Source organism: Balaenoptera musculus, chromosome 1 (assembly GCF_009873245.2).
Source record: "Balaenoptera musculus isolate JJ_BM4_2016_0621 chromosome 1, mBalMus1.pri.v3, whole genome shotgun sequence".
Taxonomy (NCBI): domain Eukaryota; kingdom Metazoa; phylum Chordata; class Mammalia; order Artiodactyla; family Balaenopteridae; genus Balaenoptera; species Balaenoptera musculus.
This window is the reverse complement of record NC_045785.1, coordinates 67,829,060-67,852,414: the sequence shown is the minus strand read 5'-3', so window position 1 is coordinate 67,852,414 and position 23,355 is coordinate 67,829,060. Positions and strand designations below refer to the sequence as shown.

The window sequence follows — 23,355 nt, the reverse complement described above, 5'->3', positions numbered from 1 at the left end:
CAGCTGGGAATGGGAAGACCCAGGCCGCTGGCTCCAAACAAGTGACTGGGGCAGTGAGGTGGAAGAATAGTAGTTAACTCCACTTTATGACCAATGTCTAAGGGTCGCAAAAACTCTCCTAAACACTTAAGATGGGGAAGGAGTAGGGTTATTTAAGAGTTCCTAGGAAAGGTTTCTTTCCCAGAAATATCTCCCCTATGCTTTCTAAAGTCCCACCAGTTAAAATATATTTAGTTCTCAATACATGGTTCCTAATCAGCTCAATGGACACTAGCAATTAGTGTCAGTGAAAGTTAACCTCTCCTTCCCATTCCCATGATCAGATTATTTAAGAGAAGGATTGCTAACCAAAATATATCTTCAACATTTAATGTCCAGGTTCCTAATGCCAAGTCCAGCCGACTTTCCATCATATCATGGCTTCAGACTTGCCCTAATATTGATACTTAGATCAGGGACCTGCATATTCAAGTGTCTATGGTCAGGTAATGTAAGTTCATGTTATGTAGTATAATTGACAGGTAATATAAATGAGTGATGACTAATTGTCAAACAGTAAGGGATGGTGGAGACTATGTCAAAAGAAGAGTGTGTACCCTATCTGAGGAGGGAGCCCCTACTTAGTTCCAGGGTATTCTTGCTATGCAGAAATGTGGACCCAGTTTTGCCAAGATCTTCCAATTTTTCAAGAGAGGCTGAAAATCCATATTTTAATATAAAATGTACAATTTTTAAGCATGTCTATGGCTGAAAGTGGCTTTTTGGCTCCCAATTTGTGGCCCTTGATCTAAATGAACAAGCATCATTGAGAAAATGCAGAGACAAAGGGGAGGCCTATTTTGGCCAGAAAGAGGGAGGCAGAGTCAAAGAGGAGAAAAGGGCAGGAAAGAGGCACAGAAAGGAAGGTGGAAGTCAAATTTCACCAACCTCAAAACCTGGCCTAGGGACCCCAAACTATCTGTCTTCTAATCTGAGAACAAAAAGGAAGAGATGAAGAAAGGAAAGAAAAAAAAAAAAAAGAGGGGAAGGGAGAAAAAGAACCAACTCTTGAACACTTACTAGATGGCAGATGATGTATCAGATGCTTTCACATATGCACTTTCATTGAGATATGGCAATGCAAGAAAAAACATCCTCTGCATGGGGAAAAGAGGGAACTATATCAAAATACTAGCCGTTTATGTGTCAGATGATGAGAGCCCCCTTTTCAGTTCCCCACAATTTTTAACCATAAATATAATATGGTTGTATTAACTTTATAATAAAAAACAAATTTGACTGAAAGTTAAATAAATAAGTTGGATTTCTGGGTAAAAATCCACCCATCCTAGAGTGTAGAAAGTATACTACCATTAAGTCAAGCCAAACTATGTGCTGAGCATTTAAATAGAAAAAGAAAATACAACAACTCTAAGTGTATATAGATATGTAATCTTGCAATTATAAAAACAGAAGAAAGGGCTTCCCTGGTGGCGCGGTGGCTGAGAATCTGCCTGCTAATGCAGGGGACACGGGTTCGAGCCCTGGTCTGGGAAGATCCCACATGCCGCGGAGCAACTGGGCCCGTGAGCCACAGCTACTGAGCCTGCGCATCTGGAGCCTGTGCTCCGCAAAAAGAGAGGCCACGACAGTGAGAGGCCCGCGCACCGCGATGAAGAGTGGCCCCCACTCGCCGCAACTGGAGAAAGCCCTCGCACAGAAACGAAGACCCAACACAGCCATAAATAAATAAATAAATAATTTTTTAAAAACCAGAAGAAAGAGAACATGAAAGAAACTATACAGGTGATGTAGACCACAGACAGATTAAATAAGAACAGAGATATGTGAAATTGTTAAGAATGCTGTAGGTCATTCTCCTTCTTAATTATAAAGTTGACTACTAAGATGTTTTGTGTGTGTGGCCTACATACCATACAATGTACTAAGTCCTCTCTTCTATAAAATCTTTCAGACATCTGCCCATCTGTTACATACTTTTCTACATTTACTACATTGTTTTCTTTTACGCATGTATTTTTATTTAAACAATACTTTTATTTGCCTTTAGGGTGTTTCAAAGGTAACAGTAGGTTTTCTTTTTTTTTCCTAAATAAAGTAGTATCTCATTTCAGGCCACTTGGGTTCTAAGCAATCTAAATTCCCAATTAATCTCTTCCAAATATACATATCCAGTTTTCATTCTGTTCACAAATGAAACCCTAACCCAAATTCCTCAAATGTAATTTCAGGGGAAAAATACTGTTCAAAAACCTAGATAATGCATTCCTTCGCTGATGCTAAATATAGTCATCTCAAGATGACATACATTTTGACAATGATCAGTCTTACATATCAAATTTTCAAAAATAGCACAGATTCCATTTTCAATGAGTAGGAAAAATTGCTATTCACTACATTTCAGCTTAAAATGGATTTAAAAGTGTGACTCTTTCATGAAAATAGAAATTACATCAATACTGTATCAACGTAAACTGGATTTAAAAGAGTTTTGTTGTGGTTTTTGCTTAGGGCTCTTTAAGGGAGTCGTAGCAGACAAAATACAGAATTGCCCACATTTTTCTTTCAAGTATTCCCATCCAGAGTATAAAATATCTTCAAAAATAGGGGGCTAATAGCTGTGAGAAAGAATCTGACTTAACTACATTAAGTAATCAAAGTTCATTTATACTAAATATACCTCCTCAAAAAAAACCCTGTCCCTCAATTTGGTTGATAATGCACTTTTCCACCCTACCGGGCTTCAAAACTCAAAAGAATTTCAGAGACTTATGTGTATTCTGAGTTTTCTTATGGCAACCATTTAACCTGTAAAAGGACTGGCGGAGAATAATGTGGTTCACTCAATGACGGGTGACTAAGATGGTATAAATACCTGAGTTTATATAATCATGCTACCCAACACATAGTTATGTTGTGACTCGAAGGCCAATGGGCCCATACATGAACTCATTAACAAAATTAAGCTGGTGAATGATGCGCCCGTTGCTTTGCTCACGGAACTAATTTCTTTCTTATTATGGCTTAACTTCTTTTCTTTACCTGCCTCCAGCCCAAGGACAGACATTTTGTTAGGGCATATCTTTATGCTATTTTTATCTTGTTCTCGTTCTATCCTCCCTCTCTGTCTCTCTCTCCCACTCTCTCTTCACCCCACCCCCCTTTCCAACTCTACGTTCGCATTATGGACCTTAAATTAAATAAATATGAATGAAGATCTTGAAGCCATTGCGATAATCAACTAACCTCTCAACTAGGTTATTTTCTTTATAAACGCCATTAATAATAAATTTTTAGCATTTGTAGAGCTTTGCAGAGTTTACAAACAGTTGGAATGGCTCGGCGTTTTCAAAAAGCATACAGAGAAGGAAGGTCTCGAGAGGTGACTACATCATTCACTCCAACTTCCAGCTCTAGTTGCACAACTCCCAACATCCGACCGACATCGGTCAGAATCACGAAAAACTAGTCTGGAGGGAGGGGGCAGATGCTGGGCTGTTAAATCACATTTCAGTCCCCAGCCTCCACAGGGACCGATCGGGAATGACTTCTCTTAAAAACAACAGGCACTGCCGGCGGAGACGGAGACCGCGCCGGGGGCACGTGGTGTGGGACGACACGGCACTTTACCTGCCGGGACCCCTGGGACAGAGCAAGGGGACCGGCACCCGCTCCACCGCCGTAGGGCTCACTCCCTGCAGGACCGAGAAAGCTCCCGAAACTGCACAGACAGGGCGCAAGCCGAGCTGAAGCTGCGGAGCCGGGCAAGGAAACCGTGGCCAGGAGCCCGAGGCCGGTGACCGCGGAGGCACAGCCAGGCCGACCCCGGTCCGCCCTCCGCCGAGCCCGCGGAAGCGGCTCCGAGGGCCGTTTCGCTCGCGCCGGGGGACCGGCGCGTCGCCACAGCTGGATGGAGCCGGGCCAGGAGCCGGGGCGCGCGTCCCCGCCGCCCCGGGGGAGCCGACGGCTCCGTCTCGGCCGCCCCCTCCCCACGTCCCCCCGACTCCTCTCACCCGCCTCGAGCCGGCGACACGCGAAGGTCCGGGGTGCGCGCTGGCAGGCTCTGGGCGCCGGGGTGTGGTCAGGAGTCCTGGCGCTGCGGCCGCCGCCGCTCCAGCCGCTACGAGCCCTCTGGCCGCCGCCGGCTCCAGCAGCAAGTTTCCATAAAAGTCCTGGTGTGCAGCCTGTTCCCGCATTCCAGGCGGGCCCAACGCCGGCTGCAGCTGTTCCAAAACACGAGGCCAGTTCCCCCAACCCCCCGCCTCCGCCGTGTGGCCCGGAGAGGGGTGGAGAGTCCAGGAGGAAGGCGGGCGAGGGGGGCGGTGGCTGCCAACTTTCCGCCGGGACCTGCGGGTCGCCCGGCTCTGGGTCCCTGCGCTGACCCCCTCCCCGCGGGCCCGCCTCCACCTCCCGGCGGGGTACGGGGAAGGCAGGCTGCCTCCCTTGTGGGAAACGGGTGCTACCGGAACGGGATTCAGAAACAGGCGGCGGCTGCCTCGCCGCGACCCGCAGCCGCTCTGCGCTGGGCCCGCTTCTCAGCTGCCCTACCGGTCCTGGTGTCTACGAAGCCGAAGCACTGCCTTATCTTCATCCAGAAAGTCGATCCTCGGCCTACCTTCCTTTTACTGTTGACAGCACAGGGCAGCAGACCGGGGACCACTTCATTTGTCTGTTGCTCTCCTTTTCTTGGTTCTGGTCTTCAACTCCAAAGAGAATGGCTGATAGAGAAAAGTGGAAGAAAGAGGGGGGAGGGGGCGGGGAGGAGGAGGCATAAAAATAAATAATATTTATATAATCTTCCAATTTTCCTTAATTGAAGGCAAATCATCTCTGGTCTTTCTAAACCTACATTAAGGCATCTTGCGAATATCAGCACCACAGAACTTTTCAATCTGGACCACCAGACTGCCAATTAAACCCATCAGACAACCCACATTAAAACCTGAAATACTCATCCAGCGGCGCCATTTTCCTGGTGGGGAGATCTTCAGTTCTTCACTGCATGCATAAAATGAATATAAATTTAATGAATGAGTGAATGAATTAACAAAATCAAACTAGCATCCACACAGATAAGCCGGGGACAACCACCTCCAATTTCCAGCCCTGGGCACAGTGGTGCTCAGGTTATATTTTCAGGGATTTTGAAAAGGCCTTCTGGTCTTAACTAAAACTTTCTTTCTCCATCCCATCCCCATACACTATTTACTCGGGATGGAAATTCTTTTAAGAGGTATAAACCATTCATTCTTCAATTAGAGAAAAGTTCTAGATTGGTAATTAAAACAGCTATTTAAACTTACTCTAATACAGATTAGCGTGGCCTGGATGATCTAGCTTGTTCCCTTGCACCCGTCAATCCCATCACCCTAACCTTCTTCAGTTCATGGAATTTTCCGTGGTCATTCTGACTGCAGGGCCTTTGCATAAGCTGTTCCCTCTGCATGAAATTCTCTTTCCCTGGACTTTTCACCTACCTAACTTCAACATATGCTTTTGTTGTCTGCTTGTATGTTGCTCTCTCAGAGAAGCCTTCCTTTTACCCCAATCTTTATCAGTCCCCCCATTATAAATTCTCACTCCACCCTTTTCTTCCTTACACTTACCAATTTATAATTAACACATTTATATTTATGACTTAAAGGAGTAGAAACTGTCTTAACTGATCCACTCAGATTCACCAGATACAATAAAGCTCTTCATTCTTCCTATAAACTCTGCTAGCTACCCACAGCATGCAAGGCCTACCTCTTCTCCCCTCAATTCATCATTCATTCATCAACAAATATTCAGTTCTAGATACTTAGGATACAGCAGTCACAAAACAAATAAAAAGCCCTGCCATCATGGGACATACATTTTAGAGGAAGAGGGCAGCCAGTAAGCAAATAAACAACTAAGTGGTATGCATTAGAGATAAACCACAGCAGAAAAGTAGGGAATGCTGGGAACGGAGTGGGAGAAAAGTGGTCCAGAAGGAGGTGCAAAAGCCCCAGGAAGGATCCTATCTGACATGTTCTAGGAAGAGCAAGAAGGCTTCTATGGGTGAAGCTGAGTAGGCAAAGGGTGAAATAATACTAAGTGGAGTGGGGCAGGAGATAGACTGTGAGAAACCTTTTTTACATTGTAAGGACTTTGGCTTTTACTCTGAGTAAGATGGGTGGCCACTGGTGGATTGTGAACAAAGCAGTGACATAATCTGACATATTTTTAACATGCTCACTCTGGCCAATGTGCTGCAAACACACTAAATGAAGCAGGGAGACCAATTAGGAGGCTTCCAAAATAATCAGGATGACAGGTAATGGGAGTTCGGACCAAGATGATAGTTCTGAAGGTAGTGAGAAATGCTTGGCGTATTTTTTTTCTTGGTACTTTTTAAAAAGTGGAACTGGTAGGATTTTGGTAACAGATTGAGATGTGAGGAAAAGAAGTTTGGGGCCTGAGGAACTGGAAAAATGTTTTCATTTACTGGGATGAGAAAGATGGGGAGAAGGTTTAGGCTGGTGTGGTCGGGAGCTCTGGTTTGGACATGCTAAGTCTGAGAAGACTATTAGAAATCCAAGATTTGTCTATCCGTGTAAACATTCCTTGTATATTTATCATGAATCGATTAGATTTGTTCTCAGACTTGATTACATCAGTTGCATGTTACTGAAATCACACAAACATTACAAAAAGGAAGAAATACAAAAGCAAAAATAAACAGTTAATAGTTTTTATAAAAGCTAAGTTGAATGCTTTGAAGACGTAATAAAAGCAAATAGCTTATAAACATTACCATCAAGCTAGGTGTGGGGAAGACAAATGTAAAAGATTGGGTAGAAAATTATGAAAACCTAGGGGGATTTGGGACTCATTGCTTTTCATGTAACTTTTTCTCCTTTAAATAAGGGAAACGGGAAAACCCAGATGATGATTTTGAGGTATAGTTTCTACAACAAAGACATCTCAGAATACCCAGTAGATCCATACTCCCAGTAAAGGCCTTCACCCTACCTCAAAAGATTGGTAAGAATGTGCACATATTCATTTAAAATTAAAATGCCTACATTATCTATATACAATTTATTATGATTCCCTGGTGTGATATCCAGCCACCAAAATAACCCCAAATGATCCCGCCTCCTAGTCTTTCCACCCTTGTGTAATCTCCTCCCACATTGTGTCAGGGTTGGTCTGTGTGACTAATAGAATATGGCACAAGTGATGGTATGTCCCATTCAAGTCTAGGTTATAAAAGATACTGTGTCTTTTGCCTTGATATCTCTTGGATTACTCACTCTGGGGAAAGCCAGCTGCTATATTTTAAAGATACTCAGGCAGCTCTGTTAAGAGGCCCACATGGCAAGGACCTAAAGCCCCCTGACAACAGCCATGGGAGTGAGCAAATCTTGGAAGCGAATCTTCCAGCCCTAGTCAAACCTTCAGATGACTGCAGTCTCAGGACAGACCCTAAAACCCTGGACCACTAGAACCAGCCGTTCCTAAATTCCCAACCCTCAGAAACTATGGGAGATAATGCTCGTTGTTTAAAGCTGCTAAATTTGGGGATAATTTTTTATGCAGCAATAGATAACAAATGCACCCGCTTTAACCTACTTTTAAAAAAATTATCCATCTGCTACCACATTAAGCACTCAGTCCTTTTTAAAGTCCCTGGGCCTATTCTCTCACAGTGTTATTAAATAAAAGAATTAGCAAAATTCTAGAAGTCACATATTTCAGGTGCTTTCAAATGTCGAAGTTCTTCTCTATATTTAAGTATTATAGTATTATTTCAAATAGCAAATTACAAAAGTTCTGTAATTTCCTATATATAAGTATACTTTGTGAAAGGCTTTTGTGACACACATAAGAGACAGTTAAAAGCAAAATGTTGAGGTGGTATTTGATATACCAGTTGCCTTGCTGTGGCTTTTAAGTACAGAATAAAAAGCATCATAGAAGGAAGGTTTGCTTTTTTTTTTTTCCTGTACTGGAATTCAGTCCTTTCCTGCCCAAATGATAAAGGTTACTTAAGGGTTTTCACTGTTCAAAGGTAGAAAAAAACAAAAAAAGAACCTCATCAGACAAAAGAGTTGAGGAGCCTGATCAAAGATGTCAGTAGCATGAGGACAGAAAGAGATTAAAGGAGAAGTGGCGGGGTAAAGTGTCACAGAATACAGAGTGTAGGAAGAAACACTACATAAAAAATAGAAGTCAAAAGCAAGAACAGTAGGAAACACAGCTGGATAAACCAAGTGAGTTTATAACGATTTCCAGCAAAGCCCTACAAAGAGTGTAACAATAGGACACTGAGACTCTTGTAGAGGAGTATTTTAGACAAACATAAAAATTCGGAGAGACATGTTTAAAGGGCAAAATATTAAGTTCATGTAGCAGGGTCAAAGAGGACGGCCTGAGACGACAGGGGGATGGCAGATGACAAAGAAAACAGAAGATGAGATTGAGACACGGATGTTTCCCATTCCATCTCCAACCCTATATCCTTGCTAGGAAAAAATTTAACTCATATTTGTATGGTTCGTTTATTAAGTAATATACTTAAGTTTATGTTTGGTTTAACAGTCTAAAAATATAACTACATACATTTATCTATACTGTAGAGGTTTATTCTAAAATAAACCTCTTCATTAAAAAGTCCCAAATCGAGAATACTGTTTTTATCACGAGATAAACCCTTCTCACCATCCGGAGTCTTCAGTGGTATCCAGGCAGCATCCCTCTCCTTGACTAAATGTATCTGAACCAAGAAGTGGTGGGCAAGGGGCGTGTCTGAATAGGGAAGGATGCACGTACACCAATAAGATAAATTTACATTGTGTCTGATGGCAATTTTAACCAAAACACTTTACATGATTAATAAAAAACCACAAGTACTTTGCCTTTATTGATCACAAAACTGTTTTCTCTCCCAGTTAGTACGTAAAGAAAACATACTTTTACACTTGATTTCAGTATTTCTGCAGTGTTCTGTATTCTCCATGCCTGTATATGTGGTCTTATGGAGACTGAAAGCTCCCATAAGGTAGGTAGGGTTTGCTGAGACAAGTGTGACCTTGCAAATGTACATAAGCATTGTATAAAATATTCAATACATCAGCAAGATGTACCATCACTTTTTTATTTGGCAAAAGTAGAAATACATCCATGTTACAGTGCTTATTTTGGCTAAAGAGCCAGTGCTATTTTTTTCTGCTACTGTATTGTTTCACTCTTACATAAATTAATAAGTGCAGTCCTTACATATAAGAAATAGACACATTTACTGTCATCAGCCAAGTAAAGCTAATACACGGTTGTTCTCAAACTAAGCAAAACAATAACATAATATAATCATTAGGAACAAAGAAAGGATGCCCTTATTTCCATTAATCACAGACTATACAAATTCTTAAGTCTCACATACAGAGGTATTTCTAAATTTGATTAATCCAAGCAAAAAAAAAATTTTTTTTAACTCAGCCTAATTCTTACAACCACTTTGAAATATATATTCCAAATAATTTCCTAATATGTGTTCATATTAAAATAAAAGCAAATTATGTTATGAACATAATTTAAAATTTCTAATTATGAAAGGTCACAGAGAAGTATGTTAAGTGTTACTTTGGCATTCCTATCTCACAGGTTTAAAGGAATGATAAACTAAAGAATTCTTTTGTAATGCAAATAATCACTCCCTAGATAATCATTTAAGCGGAAAATATTACATCTTAAGGCAAGAAAAAGTCTGTAAATATTTTTTATAAAGTCAGTTAATTCAACAAATTAATAGAATCACAATAAATATATACAAATAAAAAAATTCTTTATGAGAAGGAAAAAGTTCTTTGGAGCTGACTATAACAGTATGAAAAACTTGCCTTCTTTTTAAAAAGAATCTCATTTTGACATTTAATAAACATATCACAATCCTCCAAGAATAAATAACTAGGCTTTTAGTTGAACAAAGATGTAGAGAAACCAAAATCGAAAAAAAAAATCATCAAATATAAATCACCTGAACACTTATCTTTTTCCTTCCAGAAAACAGGAGGAAAAAAAATCCATTTTCTCATGATTAATTCAAGGTCCTCTTATAATTCACATAGGGAAGCAGATGGTAGAACTCACAGTGGCAAAGGCAATATTCTGATAATACTACCATGAAGAAGTGTTAAATAGGGTTTTATCCTAAAAGGCTCTGGACTAATTTACTTACTTTTTATTTTTTGAAACATTGCTTTTATCTATTTAACCCAATTTCAAGGCAAACTGAAATTGGAACATACGCCTCAAGCACTCTTCAGTGGTCAGAAACATTTTTAAGAGCTGTTTCTTTAGAAAGGTCAAGTTTCTTCCCTTATAATAGAGAGGGTTTTTTTCTATACCTACTACCTTGAAAGTCTATTTGGTCATTCTTGTCTCTTGAGTCAAAGGCCACATAGAAAGCCTCTTACTAAGGTAGTAGCTTCTGAACTGACCAGAAACTAATCAACCTCAAGCACTGAATTTGACAAAACAACCTCTTAAATATGGGCAATTTCTTTTTTTTTTTTTTAAGGTGAAATGTAAAAGAAAAAACACCTTCTGGAAAGTCATTCATCTTATCTGATGAAATAAATTTCCCAGAGTTGTTTCATGTACTAGCAGCATTATTAAATAGTGCAATTCTTCAAAACAGATTTCAAACAATATCCTCCTCAAATAAAAAAGTAATTAAGTTTACTTATAGCTTTGTTTATAAAACCACAGCTTAAAACATTCAGCCCCCCAAACAGGAAAATTAACATAAGCAATAACTATCTTGCTTATACAATGATGGGAATGGGTGTGTGCACACATGTGTGTATGTGTGTGAATCATTCAAGGCCAGTGGTACCTCAACAAGAAACCAAAATACAGGATACAAATTAAAAAGTAAAATATTACATAATGGAATTTTTAGCTTTGATACCTCTGAAGATACTCCTCCATCAACAATAAGAATTATGAACAGCCAAGTGTTAAATTAAGAATATATGTAATATATGTAAGAGAAGTCAAGGAACTATATACTCAAAATATATTAGAGCAATATTTCATATTGTTTAATGTTGTAACCTACACATTATGGAACACAGCACATGCAAGCAGCATAAAGGTTCTGAATGTCCTATTTTGTAACTAATATTACATAAATGTGGCACATATATAAACTTAAAACCTTAAAAGATTATGCTTCTTTCCCCACTTTTCATTTTCTATTCATTCATCAGAAACTAGGCACTTTAAAAATGCACTTAAAAAAAATATATTTTAGATCCTTCTGGATAACTCACTCCTAAAATGAATAAAGCCCCCTTTAGGAGCAAAATCAAGAAATCCAATCCACTGTTTTACTCAGACAGCCACTCTAAATACGTGGCATATGATTTACACACAAAATTAATACAACTCTGAAAGTATCTAATATACTCTGAAGAACCTTATTCATATGAACAACCCACTTGTTCATATAGCTATCATAAAGGACAGGAAACATACTTCCATACCATTAAAAAATATTTTGTTATATATTCAGGGGGAAAAACCTTCTTTAAGACCTCCCTAAGATTCAAAGTATCAATGAATAACTTAAAAATATGGTTATAATATGACAAATTCTCAGTGTGCTAAGTTCTCTGTAGAAACAACTAAAAGCCATGCATAAGGAGAAAGAAGAAATGATTTTACTGTATCAAGATTAATACCCTAGGATGTTGGGAGATAGTCTCAAAACTACATGGAAAAATTTTAATTGCCTGTCATAGTTAATAAATGTTATATTTTTAATCAATATTCATTCAAGGGAAATGTTTTAATCTACACCAAGATAAAAGAAATTTCTTCAGTCTCTCTATTGTAACATAGGACCAACTGTAATGTATTTTGGAAACTTCAGTAAATCTAATATAAACTTGTAACTTGTAAACTTCTCAGTGGCAATTCATTTAAATGTTCTGTAACGATACGCGGCTATTACAGTTTCTTTGATTCAAATACTTAAGCAAATGCACAAGCAATAACATAAGCAGTACGTATTAAACACCACTACTGCCTAAACCTGATTGAACAACAAATAACTTTACAATTAAAAATACATTTTCAGGCAAAGTTAACTTTGTTGGCACTAGGAGTAATATATTCTTGCATGTGTGGGCCATAAAAGTCTTGGCTAAAGTATATATATTCCAGGTGCAAAGCATAAAAACAAAGCTTTTGAGAATGAAACTGGACATTTCAGACAGCTTCAAGACAAAAAATCAATTAACTCCCAAGTACTGGTTTCAATTCAAGCAGTATTTCTGTAAAATATACATTTCACAAAGATTATTACCTAAAGATTAAAAAAAAACACTTCGGATACACTACATGGGGATTAATGACAGAACTTCTGTGTAAGTACAGTACAATCACTCATTCTTTACTAGATTTTTTTTTCCTCCCTGAGTCCATATCCACCAATTCTGTGTAATACATATTACAAAATCAATAGTTACCTTAAAATATTTCATAGCACACTGAAATTGTCTGATTTTTATGGTACTTATTGTACTTTGGCTTCTAATAGGCCACTGGGCATAACATGACTGTGACTACTTATACAGCTACTTGTATGCCTCAGTGCATCGGCTCCAAGATAGGCCATTAAAAGTTCAGTGCGGCGAATAAGCAACTGCATGAGGTCTTCAGCCAAAGTCTCTATACTGGAATAGCGTACCTTCTCAAAATCAAAAATGTCTTTGAGAAAGAAAAGAACTTGATTCTGGAAAATGAACACAAAACAAATTGGCACTTATTAGACCGAAGTTATATTAAAACTAAATAGTTACTAATATTGTAACAAACATTGAATTAGGGGTCAGTTCCACTACTAATTTCAAATCTCAATAGAAAAGGAACCTTGAACAAGTGATTAAACCTTTTTGGGGAGTCTCATTTTCTTTTTCTGTAAAAAAAGGGATAAGTACCACTTGTCATTTTTACTAGTCAGGGCTGATGTAATGATTAAAAAAAAAAAATCTCGGGAGGGTGAGAGGGAGATGCAAGAGGGAAGAGATATGGGGATATATGTTTATGTATAGCTGATGCACTTTGTTATACAGCAGAAACTAACACACCATTGTAAAGCAATTATACTCCAATAAAGATATTAAAAAAAAAAAAAACCTCTGGGAAATGCCAGTAAATACTAAAGCACTGTATAAACGTAAGGGGCTACTATTAGTCCTTTCCCAATAATTGAAGTTTGCATTGTTACCTATGAGCACTGGTAATACTTTAAGACAGAAGAGTAAACTATTTCCAATAATTATAACTTATAAATTTCAAATGTTTATTTTTCTGTACCAAAAAAGACTTAAGACATGTGAAAAATAAAAATAATTTCAGGTCTCAAATCAGTGGAAGATCATGAAGGATATTTCACTTCAGTAACTTAATACTTATGCTGAAACCCATTTTAAGCAACTTGTATACTACTAAGTAAGTCTCAGGTTGTTATGCCATGATGGAAAACAAAGTAATTCCAAAGAACAATAAAACAGGAATATTTAATTTCTATCCTACAGAAATCAACTGTTAAGAAGTACTAAGAAGGCACAGTTCATAGATTTCATTGGATTTTATATCTGGAAGGGTCGCTGGCAATCAACCTGTATGGTCCCCTCATTTTATGAAGAGAAGGAGGACAAAGCATGATTTGCCCACAATCAGAGTGCTCATTAATGGCATACTTAATTCCCAGTCCAAACTTTTCCCTCTAAACACATACCTTACACTTGAGAGGTCAAGTAAATTAATCAAAAATTGAGTTTTCAATGACAGTAAAAAAAAAAAAAGTCCTAAACCATTTACATAAATGCTACATTAATGGCACATAAACAAAATAATTTAATTTTTTAAGTGAAGGGTATAGAGAAACATCCAAGGTTTCAAACATCAAAAACTTTCAAATTCATACTTGATTATGTTTACTTTTATTTGCTCCTTGAAACTCAGCCTAAATTCAGGACTATTAAATAATGAGACTTTTCTTGGCACTGTGCCAGGCAGAAATTTCCGCAACAAGAGGCAACTTGTGTTTTGGTAAATTTAAACTGACTTTGGAATACAATTTTAACATCCCACCTTATTTCTCACAGCTGGGATTTTATCATTCATATTACCTTGAACTAGAACTTATTTCTAAATTGCCACATGTGCAATAAAGACAGATATTATTTGTTTTACAAATTTCAGAAGTATCCAGGCATGCAGAACTGTCTATAGCAATTTGTTTAACATTGTAACACATATGAGAACATGTACACATTACAGAAGGAACCGATAAGGTGAATGGACTTGCTCAATCTTCTCCAGGATAAAGCACCAAATCTATATAATACTGTTTCACTGTCATGGGTGACTTTTATAATCTTACATTTAAATAACATTCTTCTACAAAACCAAAACCAAACAGAATAAAACTTTATCTGTTTTTCAGTTTAGAAAAAAGAAATGATTCAATGACTGAACATACCTTAAAGAAGCAACATAAATCATAGAGAGAATTTCTAGGACCCAAAAAGCCCCAGGCTAGGACAGGGCTGATGTGCTCACAAATGGCATAAAAATGGGCAAAAAATCCATCTGGGATCTGTTATGAAGTAAAGGAGAATCAAGTTATTTTTACCTTCTTGCATTTGCTTGCTATCCATCATATGACCAGCTCTTTTTGAGGACAGACCAAGGGTCAATGATAAGCTAGCTTAATAAGACAGTTAATACACATACAAGTAACTGTTAGAGTCACAGAATGCTTTAAGTAGATTTCATATCTTAGCCAACAATCTCAATTTGCTGAAAACATTATTTCTTAAAGGCATTTTTACCTCATAAAAAAGCAATCACAGTGCTGTAACCAAGCAATAACAAGAATGCTACAATGTTCCTTAGCAGTATAATTTTTAGGATGAATGAGACTACCATGGTTTTAGCTAGTTCAGTAGAATTTAAGAAATTCTACTCAATCACTTAGATTATCTGAAAAAGACTAAAATGAATTTTTAATTGATTAAGCACAAAAATATGCTAGAATTTTAGCACAAAAAAAGTTAGAATTCTAACTTTTAGTTAAGGAACCAGATATTATTGAAGCATTTAATTAAAATATGCTAGAATTTTAGCACAAAAAAAGTTTTGTGCTAAAATGCTAGAATTTTAATTCAATTTTAAAATGCTAGAATTTTGTGCTAAAAATATGCTAGAATTTTAGCACAAAAAAAGTTAGAATTCTAACTCTTAGTTAAGGAGCCAGATATTATTGAAGCATTTAATTATGCAATGCACCTTCTTGTGAAATAGTAATACATACAGTTGTGATTTAGGAAACTCTCTAAGTTTATTAATAACTTTCTAAATTTCCTTTGTTAAATAACATCCTGTGAGATTTTGTCGTAGCATCTACTGGGGATAAGTATGCCTTAAGATCCTGTCTCTTGGAGGAGTTATCTTCTATTTTACAGGCTCCAAGACATCTTTTAAACCTCAAATTAAAAATACATTAAAACAGCAGTTACCATTTAATGAGTCCCCACTATATACCAGATAATGTGCTAGGTTCTAGTTAATTTAATAAAATGTTCCTGAAAAATTAGGTCATGTTAATATCATTTTAACATGTAAAAAGTGAGACTTCAGAGGGGTTTAAAAACCTATCCTAACTCACATACAGCTAGTTAGTAAAGGCCAAAAAGTTATCACGGATACACGGACTGTAGTCTAAGAGATGTTCTGCATATATTAAAATTCTAAATCCCATACTTATATTAACTATATATATTAACTATAATAGGAATTCAGACAGGCAAGAAGTTAGCATAGGCTGAAGTAGAAGAGTCAGGCTTCACCAAGGAATAACGTGAACTGAAACAGTAGGTAAGATTTATTTAAGTAGACAGGATAGAGTATGACATTCCAAGATAGGAAATAGTTCCCTAAGACGTAAGATATATAGGTATCTGCGGATACAGGAAGAATATTAGTCCAAGGCATGAGATTTATACTAAGAAGTAAGAAATAAGGTTAGGTATAATGATAACAATATTACTATCATTATTATTATAGAAACTACTACTTATTAAACTCTTTTTTATATTTACTCTTAATTTTATGTTTTATCTCATTTCATCTTTACAGCAGCTCTATGAGGTAGGTATTAACTTCATTTTGCAAATAGGAAAACTGAAGGTCAGCTGACAGTAACTTGCCTATGATCATAATAGCTAGTGCGAAAATCAAACCTAAGTCTACAAGTCTGTTCCCCAGCCCTAAACCAGTGGTTCTCAGATGTTAAGAGTTTCTAATCATTTGGGGAGCTTGCTTAAAACACAGGGTCTTCAGAATCATTTTTTATACAATTTTTAAAGGTTACATTCCATTTATAGTTATTACAAAATATTGGCTATATTCCCCATGTTGTACAATACAACCCTGTACAACATCTTTGAAATAAGAATTACGCAAATATACGGTTTCCAGAATTATTTTTAACAAGCACCTTCTGCAGATGCTGTGAGAACTATGCTCCAGAAACACTGCACTTGGCAATACTATCTCAAAGGTATAAGGCTCAGACTTAGAAATATGGACATGACAAAATTCTATAGGTCAGTGGGCAAATAATAATAAAATAATAATAACCTACAGGTCCATAATGCACTGTGTCAAGCACTGTTCTAAGACATTATATTTAATCCTCAAAAAACCCCATGAGGTAGAAACTATGCTCTTCTTTAGAGATGAGAAAACTAAGGCATAGAGAGGTCAAGACTTGCCTGAGGTCATAGCTGGTAAGTGGCATCTGAACTCAGGCAGCCTCACCCCAGAGTCCGTCCTCCTTTACCACAGGAGTGTATGTGAGAGCAGTGTGTGGTGGGTGAGATGGCCTGGAGGGTGTGGGGCGTGGGAGCAGGATATGACTTTGAGATGTTTTTTGGTAGGCACTCTCACTTGAATAAAGCAGCTAATCAATCATCATTTCTCAACTGGATTACATGAAGTGGAATCCACTATGCTAAACAATTTTTTTAATCTTAAAATATCATTAAGTGAAAAAACAAAAACAAACGTCTATTAGTGCTGTTTGCAACTTTAAAAACAGAGAAGCCAACCCAGTGCCAACAGATCCCTCATCCAGCTTGAGGGACAGTGCTTATGAGCTGCCATCCCCCGTTGAGAACTGACTCACAAGTTTCTTTGACAGGAGCTTCAAATTACTTTACAAAGAAGTCCAAGACATAATGAATTTTACCTTCATCTGTTGCCTTTTCTGTTTCAACACTGACCAACAACTTGAAGCCACAGCCTAAACATATACAGAGGAGAAAAAGCAAGATTTAAATTTATAACTATATAAACTTGCCATTTAGAAAAGAGTGACTTTTATTAGAAATTCAAAGTTTAAAGATCTAAAATGTTTAAAACATTAACTAAAAAGGACTAGTCCATGTTCCTTCTATTGTTTGTAAATATCAGTGAAAAGATGTTTATAACTTTTAAAATTAAATACAAAGCCACCAAAAGAAAAAGGGTGGACTCTGGTGACAAGGAACTTGGTAATTATAGTTCAAGTAATATTTTTTTCTTCAAGAATAGCAGTGCTGGAAATAGCTGTGAGTTGAGCCAACAGTCTTATTCAAATAAAGAACTAAGAAACATAACCATAATGAGAGGGACAAAAACACCCAAGTGAGTCGTGAAGGAATGTGACCCTACTCTGGCATGACCCCACTTCGATCAGCGTCACCGTCCCAAATCAGTTACAAAATGGAGACATGTATCTTTTATGGTTAAAACATACTTTGAAGGAAAAGTATTATAATATATATATTTTTTTTTTCCTCCAAAAATATATATATCGTCTTTTCACTGAAATTGCTGTATTTGTTTAGTCATAGAGCCATTTCAGTTACAGATAATTTTTTGTTAGGCCTGAACTAGTTTGAAACCCAAGTGTTTTTTGAGATCTGAAGAAATACTGGGTCCTCCAGGTCAAGGCAGGGACTGACAGAAAAGCCAGAAGGAAAATTTCATCTTCAGATGTTATATATCATACACATCTGATCCCAATATCAAAGGATGAGCTCAGTTTCCATAACAGTCGTTCTACAGGCAGACACATATATATAAATCTTATTCACCTTCCTAGTTCTTTTAAAAAAAATATTTGTTTATTTATTTATTTGGCTGCACTGGGTCTTAGTTGCAGCACGCGGGATCTTTTAGTTGCGGCATGCGAACTCTTAGTTGCACCATGCAGGATCTAGTTCCCTGACCAGGGATCGAACCTGGGCCCCCTGCATTGGGAGTGTGTTGTCTTAACTGCTGAACCACCAGGGAAGCCCCCATCTTCCCAATTCTGACTAATTTTCATCAAATTTAAATGGTTGAGAAAGGTAAACCACCACTTACAGTTTCTTTGAAGGAGGAGTTTAGCCAGCGATTATTTACTACATTCTGTATGGATGTGGGTGGGTTTTCTAAATCTTCAAAGGAATCCATTAATATAAAATCCAAAACAACATCATAAAAATTTAGATTTTTCACCTGCATTAAATTATAAGTTAAAACAGAAATTATTACTACATAGAGCTGAAATGAAGTCTGAGCCAGGGCTTCATACTGATACATTACAACAGCAGTACATTTTTAGTTGAATCAGATTATATCTCTGACAAAAACAGAGGAAGAAGAGAGACAACTATGAGAACAACTCACCAGCAGAAATTATAATTCACATGATAGCTGTTCCCTCCTAGATCCTATCAGGTGAAATTAATCTCTCCCTCCACTCTATTCTAGGAGTCCTTTGTTCATGCTTTTATTGGGTTGGCCAGAAAGTTTGTTTGGGTTTTTCCATAAGATGTTAAGGAAAAACCCGAACTAACTTTTTTTTTTTTTTAAATGTGATGATCTATCTATCTATCTATCTATCTATCTATCTATCTATTTATTTATTTATGGCTGTGTTGGGTGTTCGTTTCTGTGCGAGGGCTTTCTCTAGTTATGGCAAGTGGGGGCCACTCTTCATTGCGGTGCGCCGGCCTCTCACTATCGCGGCCTCTCTTGTTGCGGAGCACAAGCTCCAGACGCGCAGGCTCAGTAATTGTGGCTCACAGGCCTAGTTGCTCCGCGGCATGTGGGATCTTCCCAGACCAGGGCTCGAACCCGTGTCCCCTGCATTGGCAGGCAGACTCTCAACCGCTGCGCCACCAGGGAAGCCCCACCGAACGAACTTTTTGGCCCACCGAATATTATGGTATCCACAATGCTCATTCTGTTCTGTCATTTAGTTACTAGTATATCTGCCTGTCTTCCCCACCACATCATGAACCTCTCGCTCTTTCATTCATTCATGCAAATTGTATTGTACTACATGCTGTACCAGGTGCTGAGACTTCTACAGTAAGCAAACTATATGCTTAGAGGTTAGTGGGGAAAAGACAGCAATAAATAATTCCACAAATATACAATTAAAACTGTGATAAGCACAGTAAAGGAAAAAGTACACGGTACTGTGAAAGCTTATGATGGAGCTTCTAATCTAGACTGGATGTCAGTGAGGGCTTTTTTCAAGGAGTGAGGCAAGCCAAGTAAATGAAATACCTTGTCAAAGACTTGAAGGTAAGAAAGAACACAGTGATGTTGAGCCAAAGAGTATCACTGAAAGTGTGCCACAGCTCTCTACAGCACGGGGGCGAGTGCCTAGAGACAGGAGGAAGGGCCAGCTCCTGCACAGTTTATGGCCCATGTTAATGACTTTGGATTTTATCCTCACAGTATTTTGGGGGGTAGTGGTGGAGGGGAGATGGATGATCAGATCTTCTTTTTTAATCTTCGGTACCTCGTGAATCTATTTCATTGTTTTTCCAGTTTCAGTGCGACATAATTGACATACAGCACTGTAACAGTTCAAGGTGTACAGTATAATGATGTGACTCACATACATCATGAAATGATGACCACAGTAAGTGTAATGAACATCCATCGTCTCATAGAGATACAACATGAAAGAATTAGAAAAAAAAAATTGTTTTCCTTGTGATGACAACTCAGGATTTACTCTCTTAACGACTTTCATATTTATACAGCAGTGTTCATTATCTTTAATGTGTTGTACATTACATCTGTAGTACTTATTTATCTTATCCGTGGAAGTTTGTACTTTTTGACCACCTTCATCCAATTCCCCTTCCCCTGACCCCCTGCCTCTGGCAGCCACAAATCTGATCTTCTTTTCTATGATTATGTTTGTTTGTTTGTTTTTGAAGTAAAATTGACCTACACTATGTTAGTTCCTGGTATACAACACAGTGATTCAATGTTTCCATACATTTCAAAATCATCAACATGATGTCTAGTCTAGATATTACATAGTTATTGACTATATTCCCCACACAGTACATTTCATACCTGTGACTCACTTATTTTATACCTGAAAGTTTGTACCTCTTAAATCTCCCTCACCTATTTCTTCTCCTCCTTCCATCCCCCTCCCATCTGGCAATTACCTGTCTGTATCTATGACTCTATTTCTGTTTAGTTAAGTTTGTTCATTTGTTTTGTATTTTAGATTCCACATGTGAGTGAAATCATACAGTATTTGTCTTTCTCTGCCTGACTTATTTCACTTAGCATAATACCCTCTAGGTCCATCCATGTTGTCACAAATGAGAAGATTTCATTTTTTTTTTTTTATGGCTGAGTAATATTTGTATTGTTCAAGACCGTTTTGGCAGAAATGTGGAGAGCAGAATAGAGAGGCGGAAGAGTGAATGCAAGGAGGGGAGGAGCAGGCAAGAAATGAGGGAATGCAGAAACCCTGAGGTAGTCCAGGGCAAAACAACAGTTACTCGGACTACCATGGGGCCGGCAGGAGCAGAGAGAAGTTGAAGAAACTGAAAGATACATAGGTGTTAAATTGACAAAACTTAGAGATGAATATGGTAAAGTAGACGAGGACCAGGGACGTGTAAAGGATGAGTCCCAGGTTTTGGGCCTGCGCAACTGAACGGATGCCAATTCCTTCACTGAGTGAGGGAACACCAGAGAAGGAAAGATTGTGCCTCCGTGTTTCTGCACCTACTGTTTTCTCTGCCTAGAAAGCCTTTCAGCACCTTGCAAACTCATTCTTTTAGCTTCCATAACAACAAAATATTCCAGGCTCATCATGTGCTTTCTCTATCCCAGTGCAGAAATCAGCCATTTTTCCAAGAAGTCCTAGTTCCTTTTAGTGGAGAGTGGTACTTAGAAGTTAAAATCTGTGTGCTAGAAATAATTTCTTTTGAGGTGTTTCTGCTCCCAGACCCTCTCAGTGAATAGAGCTAGGAAGTTTATGTGTGTTTATGTATATGCAAACCTTTCTATTTATTTCCCTATCTATCTATATTGTAAACTATAAATTCACACTGACAGCTCCAATTCTAATCCTAGCTTTTTTATACCTCCCTTCTCTGACAGTGAGCTATCTGGCTCTGATCATTCTTAATATATTTAATTGTTTGCTTGATCCTGTGTATGCAGCCAATTCCCTGGCCCCACTGTCCTACCTGAAACCGTCCTTGCACAGGCTACCATTACCACCCTGCTGGGGCCTGCTCACTGACTTCTGGATGGAAGAAAGGGAGAGAAGGAATGAAGGGCTTCCTAAAAAAACAGTATTTTCACCTGCTGCCTCAACGTATAAAGACTGTGGTTGCTCTTGTTTCTGACTCTGTCATAGCCACCGTCACACAATTGGTTTTACTGTCATTTAACAAGGACAAGGAAACAGTGGCCTCAAATTATGTAAATATTATGAGTAAATAACTAAGGGGGACAAATATTATAAAAAATTTGAACTTACTCCTCTAGCAGCCAGTTCCATTTCAGTACTATCCCAGTGATCAGTCTGCTCTAAAAAATAGATCATTTCATCAAAAACATCTTCAAACTTCTTCGGATTCTGTAGAAGAAAACACACTTTAATCCTAAGCCCGACTTTATAACAAGGCTCAAGCCTACAAAGTAAATAAGTTACTCTTCAAGTAAGTTTGTTAGATCTTCATTCTATTAGGTAACTGAATTAAAACGCATTTTCAAGGGATGCCATATTCATTTGATTTAATATTTTGTTAGTCCAACATTTTGCAGAAGCCAAGACTAAGAATGTAAGTAAAATGTCATAAGCAAACTGCTTACTACTCAAATATGTGTGCTTATTTAGGTCAGTCCTTAAGATGAAAACTCGGTTACAACAGATACTACGCGATGCTTTCGATGCAGTTCTATTCCTTTTGGAGGAACTCTAGTTCAAATCAGTGGGTTTATCTGCCTTGGGAAGGCCAAGAAAGCAACATAAGATTTACACTGGGTTTATTGTCTTTCTAGTGGTAGCAATTTGATAGGCAGAACAAGCTATTGTGTTGTTTTAATTTTAATTTCTTTGACAATAATGCTATGCAACTTTTTCATATAATCATTAAACGTTCTGTTTCTTGTTAAAAAAAAAAAGATTTACATTGGGAATTGCAAGTAGTTAATATCCGAAATTTATGTTGTATTTTTAATAAATTTGCTTTCCCATTTATCATTTATTTAATCATCATAAGAACTCTCTGAAATAGGGTAACATAAATAAAATTCTATTCTACAAATGAGGGAACTGAGGTTCAAAGGGACTGGGTCTGAAAACCAGGTGTTCAAAGGGCTCAGAGAAAGTCTGGTTTTTGTTTTTGTTTTTTTTCCTCATCATCTGGACACAACCTGCATAAAGGAAAGTGTTTCCTCATAGTCTTCATAAAGTTCTTGCCATTGCTTCTGCCTCTGTCAGTCCCATGAAGATGAGTAAGAGTAAGAGGCAGCTCAATTTGTATTTCCAGATTTCTGAGATCTATACTACCTTCCTGGAACCTTCTTACTGAACAGGATTGAGGGATGTAAGAGAAGAGGTATTAGAAATAACAATAGTGGTGGCTGTAGTAGCAGATCTAATGATAATTCTTACCATGACATTCACAAGTTTTATGGCAAATTGAGAATAATTTATCAACTTGATCAAAACAGTGTGAACTTTATACAAAGAAAATAAATGAACCCAAGTAGAAATCAATGCTCTTTGGGTTATTTATTTATTTATTTTTTGGCCATGCCATGCGGCATGAGGGATCTTAGTTCCCCAACCAGGGATCAAACCCATGCCCCCTGCAGTGGAAGTGTGGATTCTTCACCACTGGACTGCCAGGGAAGTCCCTGGGTTATTTATTTTCAATATGTGAACCTTTGTAATTATCTATAAAAACAGTTTCTTCTATTAAAAACTTAATGCAT

At 37.8% G+C, this 23,355-nt stretch overlaps 2 protein-coding genes across 15 annotated transcripts in view; both read right to left on the bottom strand.

Moving 5' to 3' along the window:
- The window catches only part of NEXN (nexilin F-actin binding protein), a 56,705-nt gene extending 51,975 nt beyond the window's left edge, over positions 1–4,730 (bottom strand). For 2 of the 11 annotated variants that reach the window (XM_036850066.1, XM_036850045.1), the window contains exon 1: positions 4,018–4,728. In XM_036850066.1, coding sequence (XP_036705961.1) covers positions 4,018–4,196 — 179 coding nt within the window. In that variant the 5' untranslated portion in view covers positions 4,197–4,728. Of the gene's footprint in view, positions 1–4,013 lie in introns of all 11 variants that reach the window. The other 9 variants (XM_036850033.1, XM_036850100.1, XM_036850056.1 and 6 more) reach the window with 7 other exon arrangements.
- A 4,381-nt stretch (positions 4,731–9,111) lies between these two features.
- MIGA1 (mitoguardin 1) overlaps positions 9,112–23,355 on the bottom strand; it is a 95,800-nt gene continuing 81,556 nt past the window's right edge. For all 4 annotated transcript variants that reach the window (XM_036829198.1, XM_036829211.1, XM_036829206.1 and 1 more), the window contains 5 exons: positions 21,893–21,991; positions 18,460–18,594; positions 17,300–17,353; positions 14,528–14,644; positions 9,112–12,772 (listed from right to left, as the gene is read on the bottom strand). In XM_036829198.1, the coding sequence (XP_036685093.1) occupies positions 12,554–12,772; positions 14,528–14,644; positions 17,300–17,353; positions 18,460–18,594; positions 21,893–21,991 (624 nt within the window). In that variant the 3' untranslated portion in view covers positions 9,112–12,553. The remainder of the gene's footprint in view (positions 12,773–14,527; positions 14,645–17,299; positions 17,354–18,459; positions 18,595–21,892; positions 21,992–23,355) is intronic.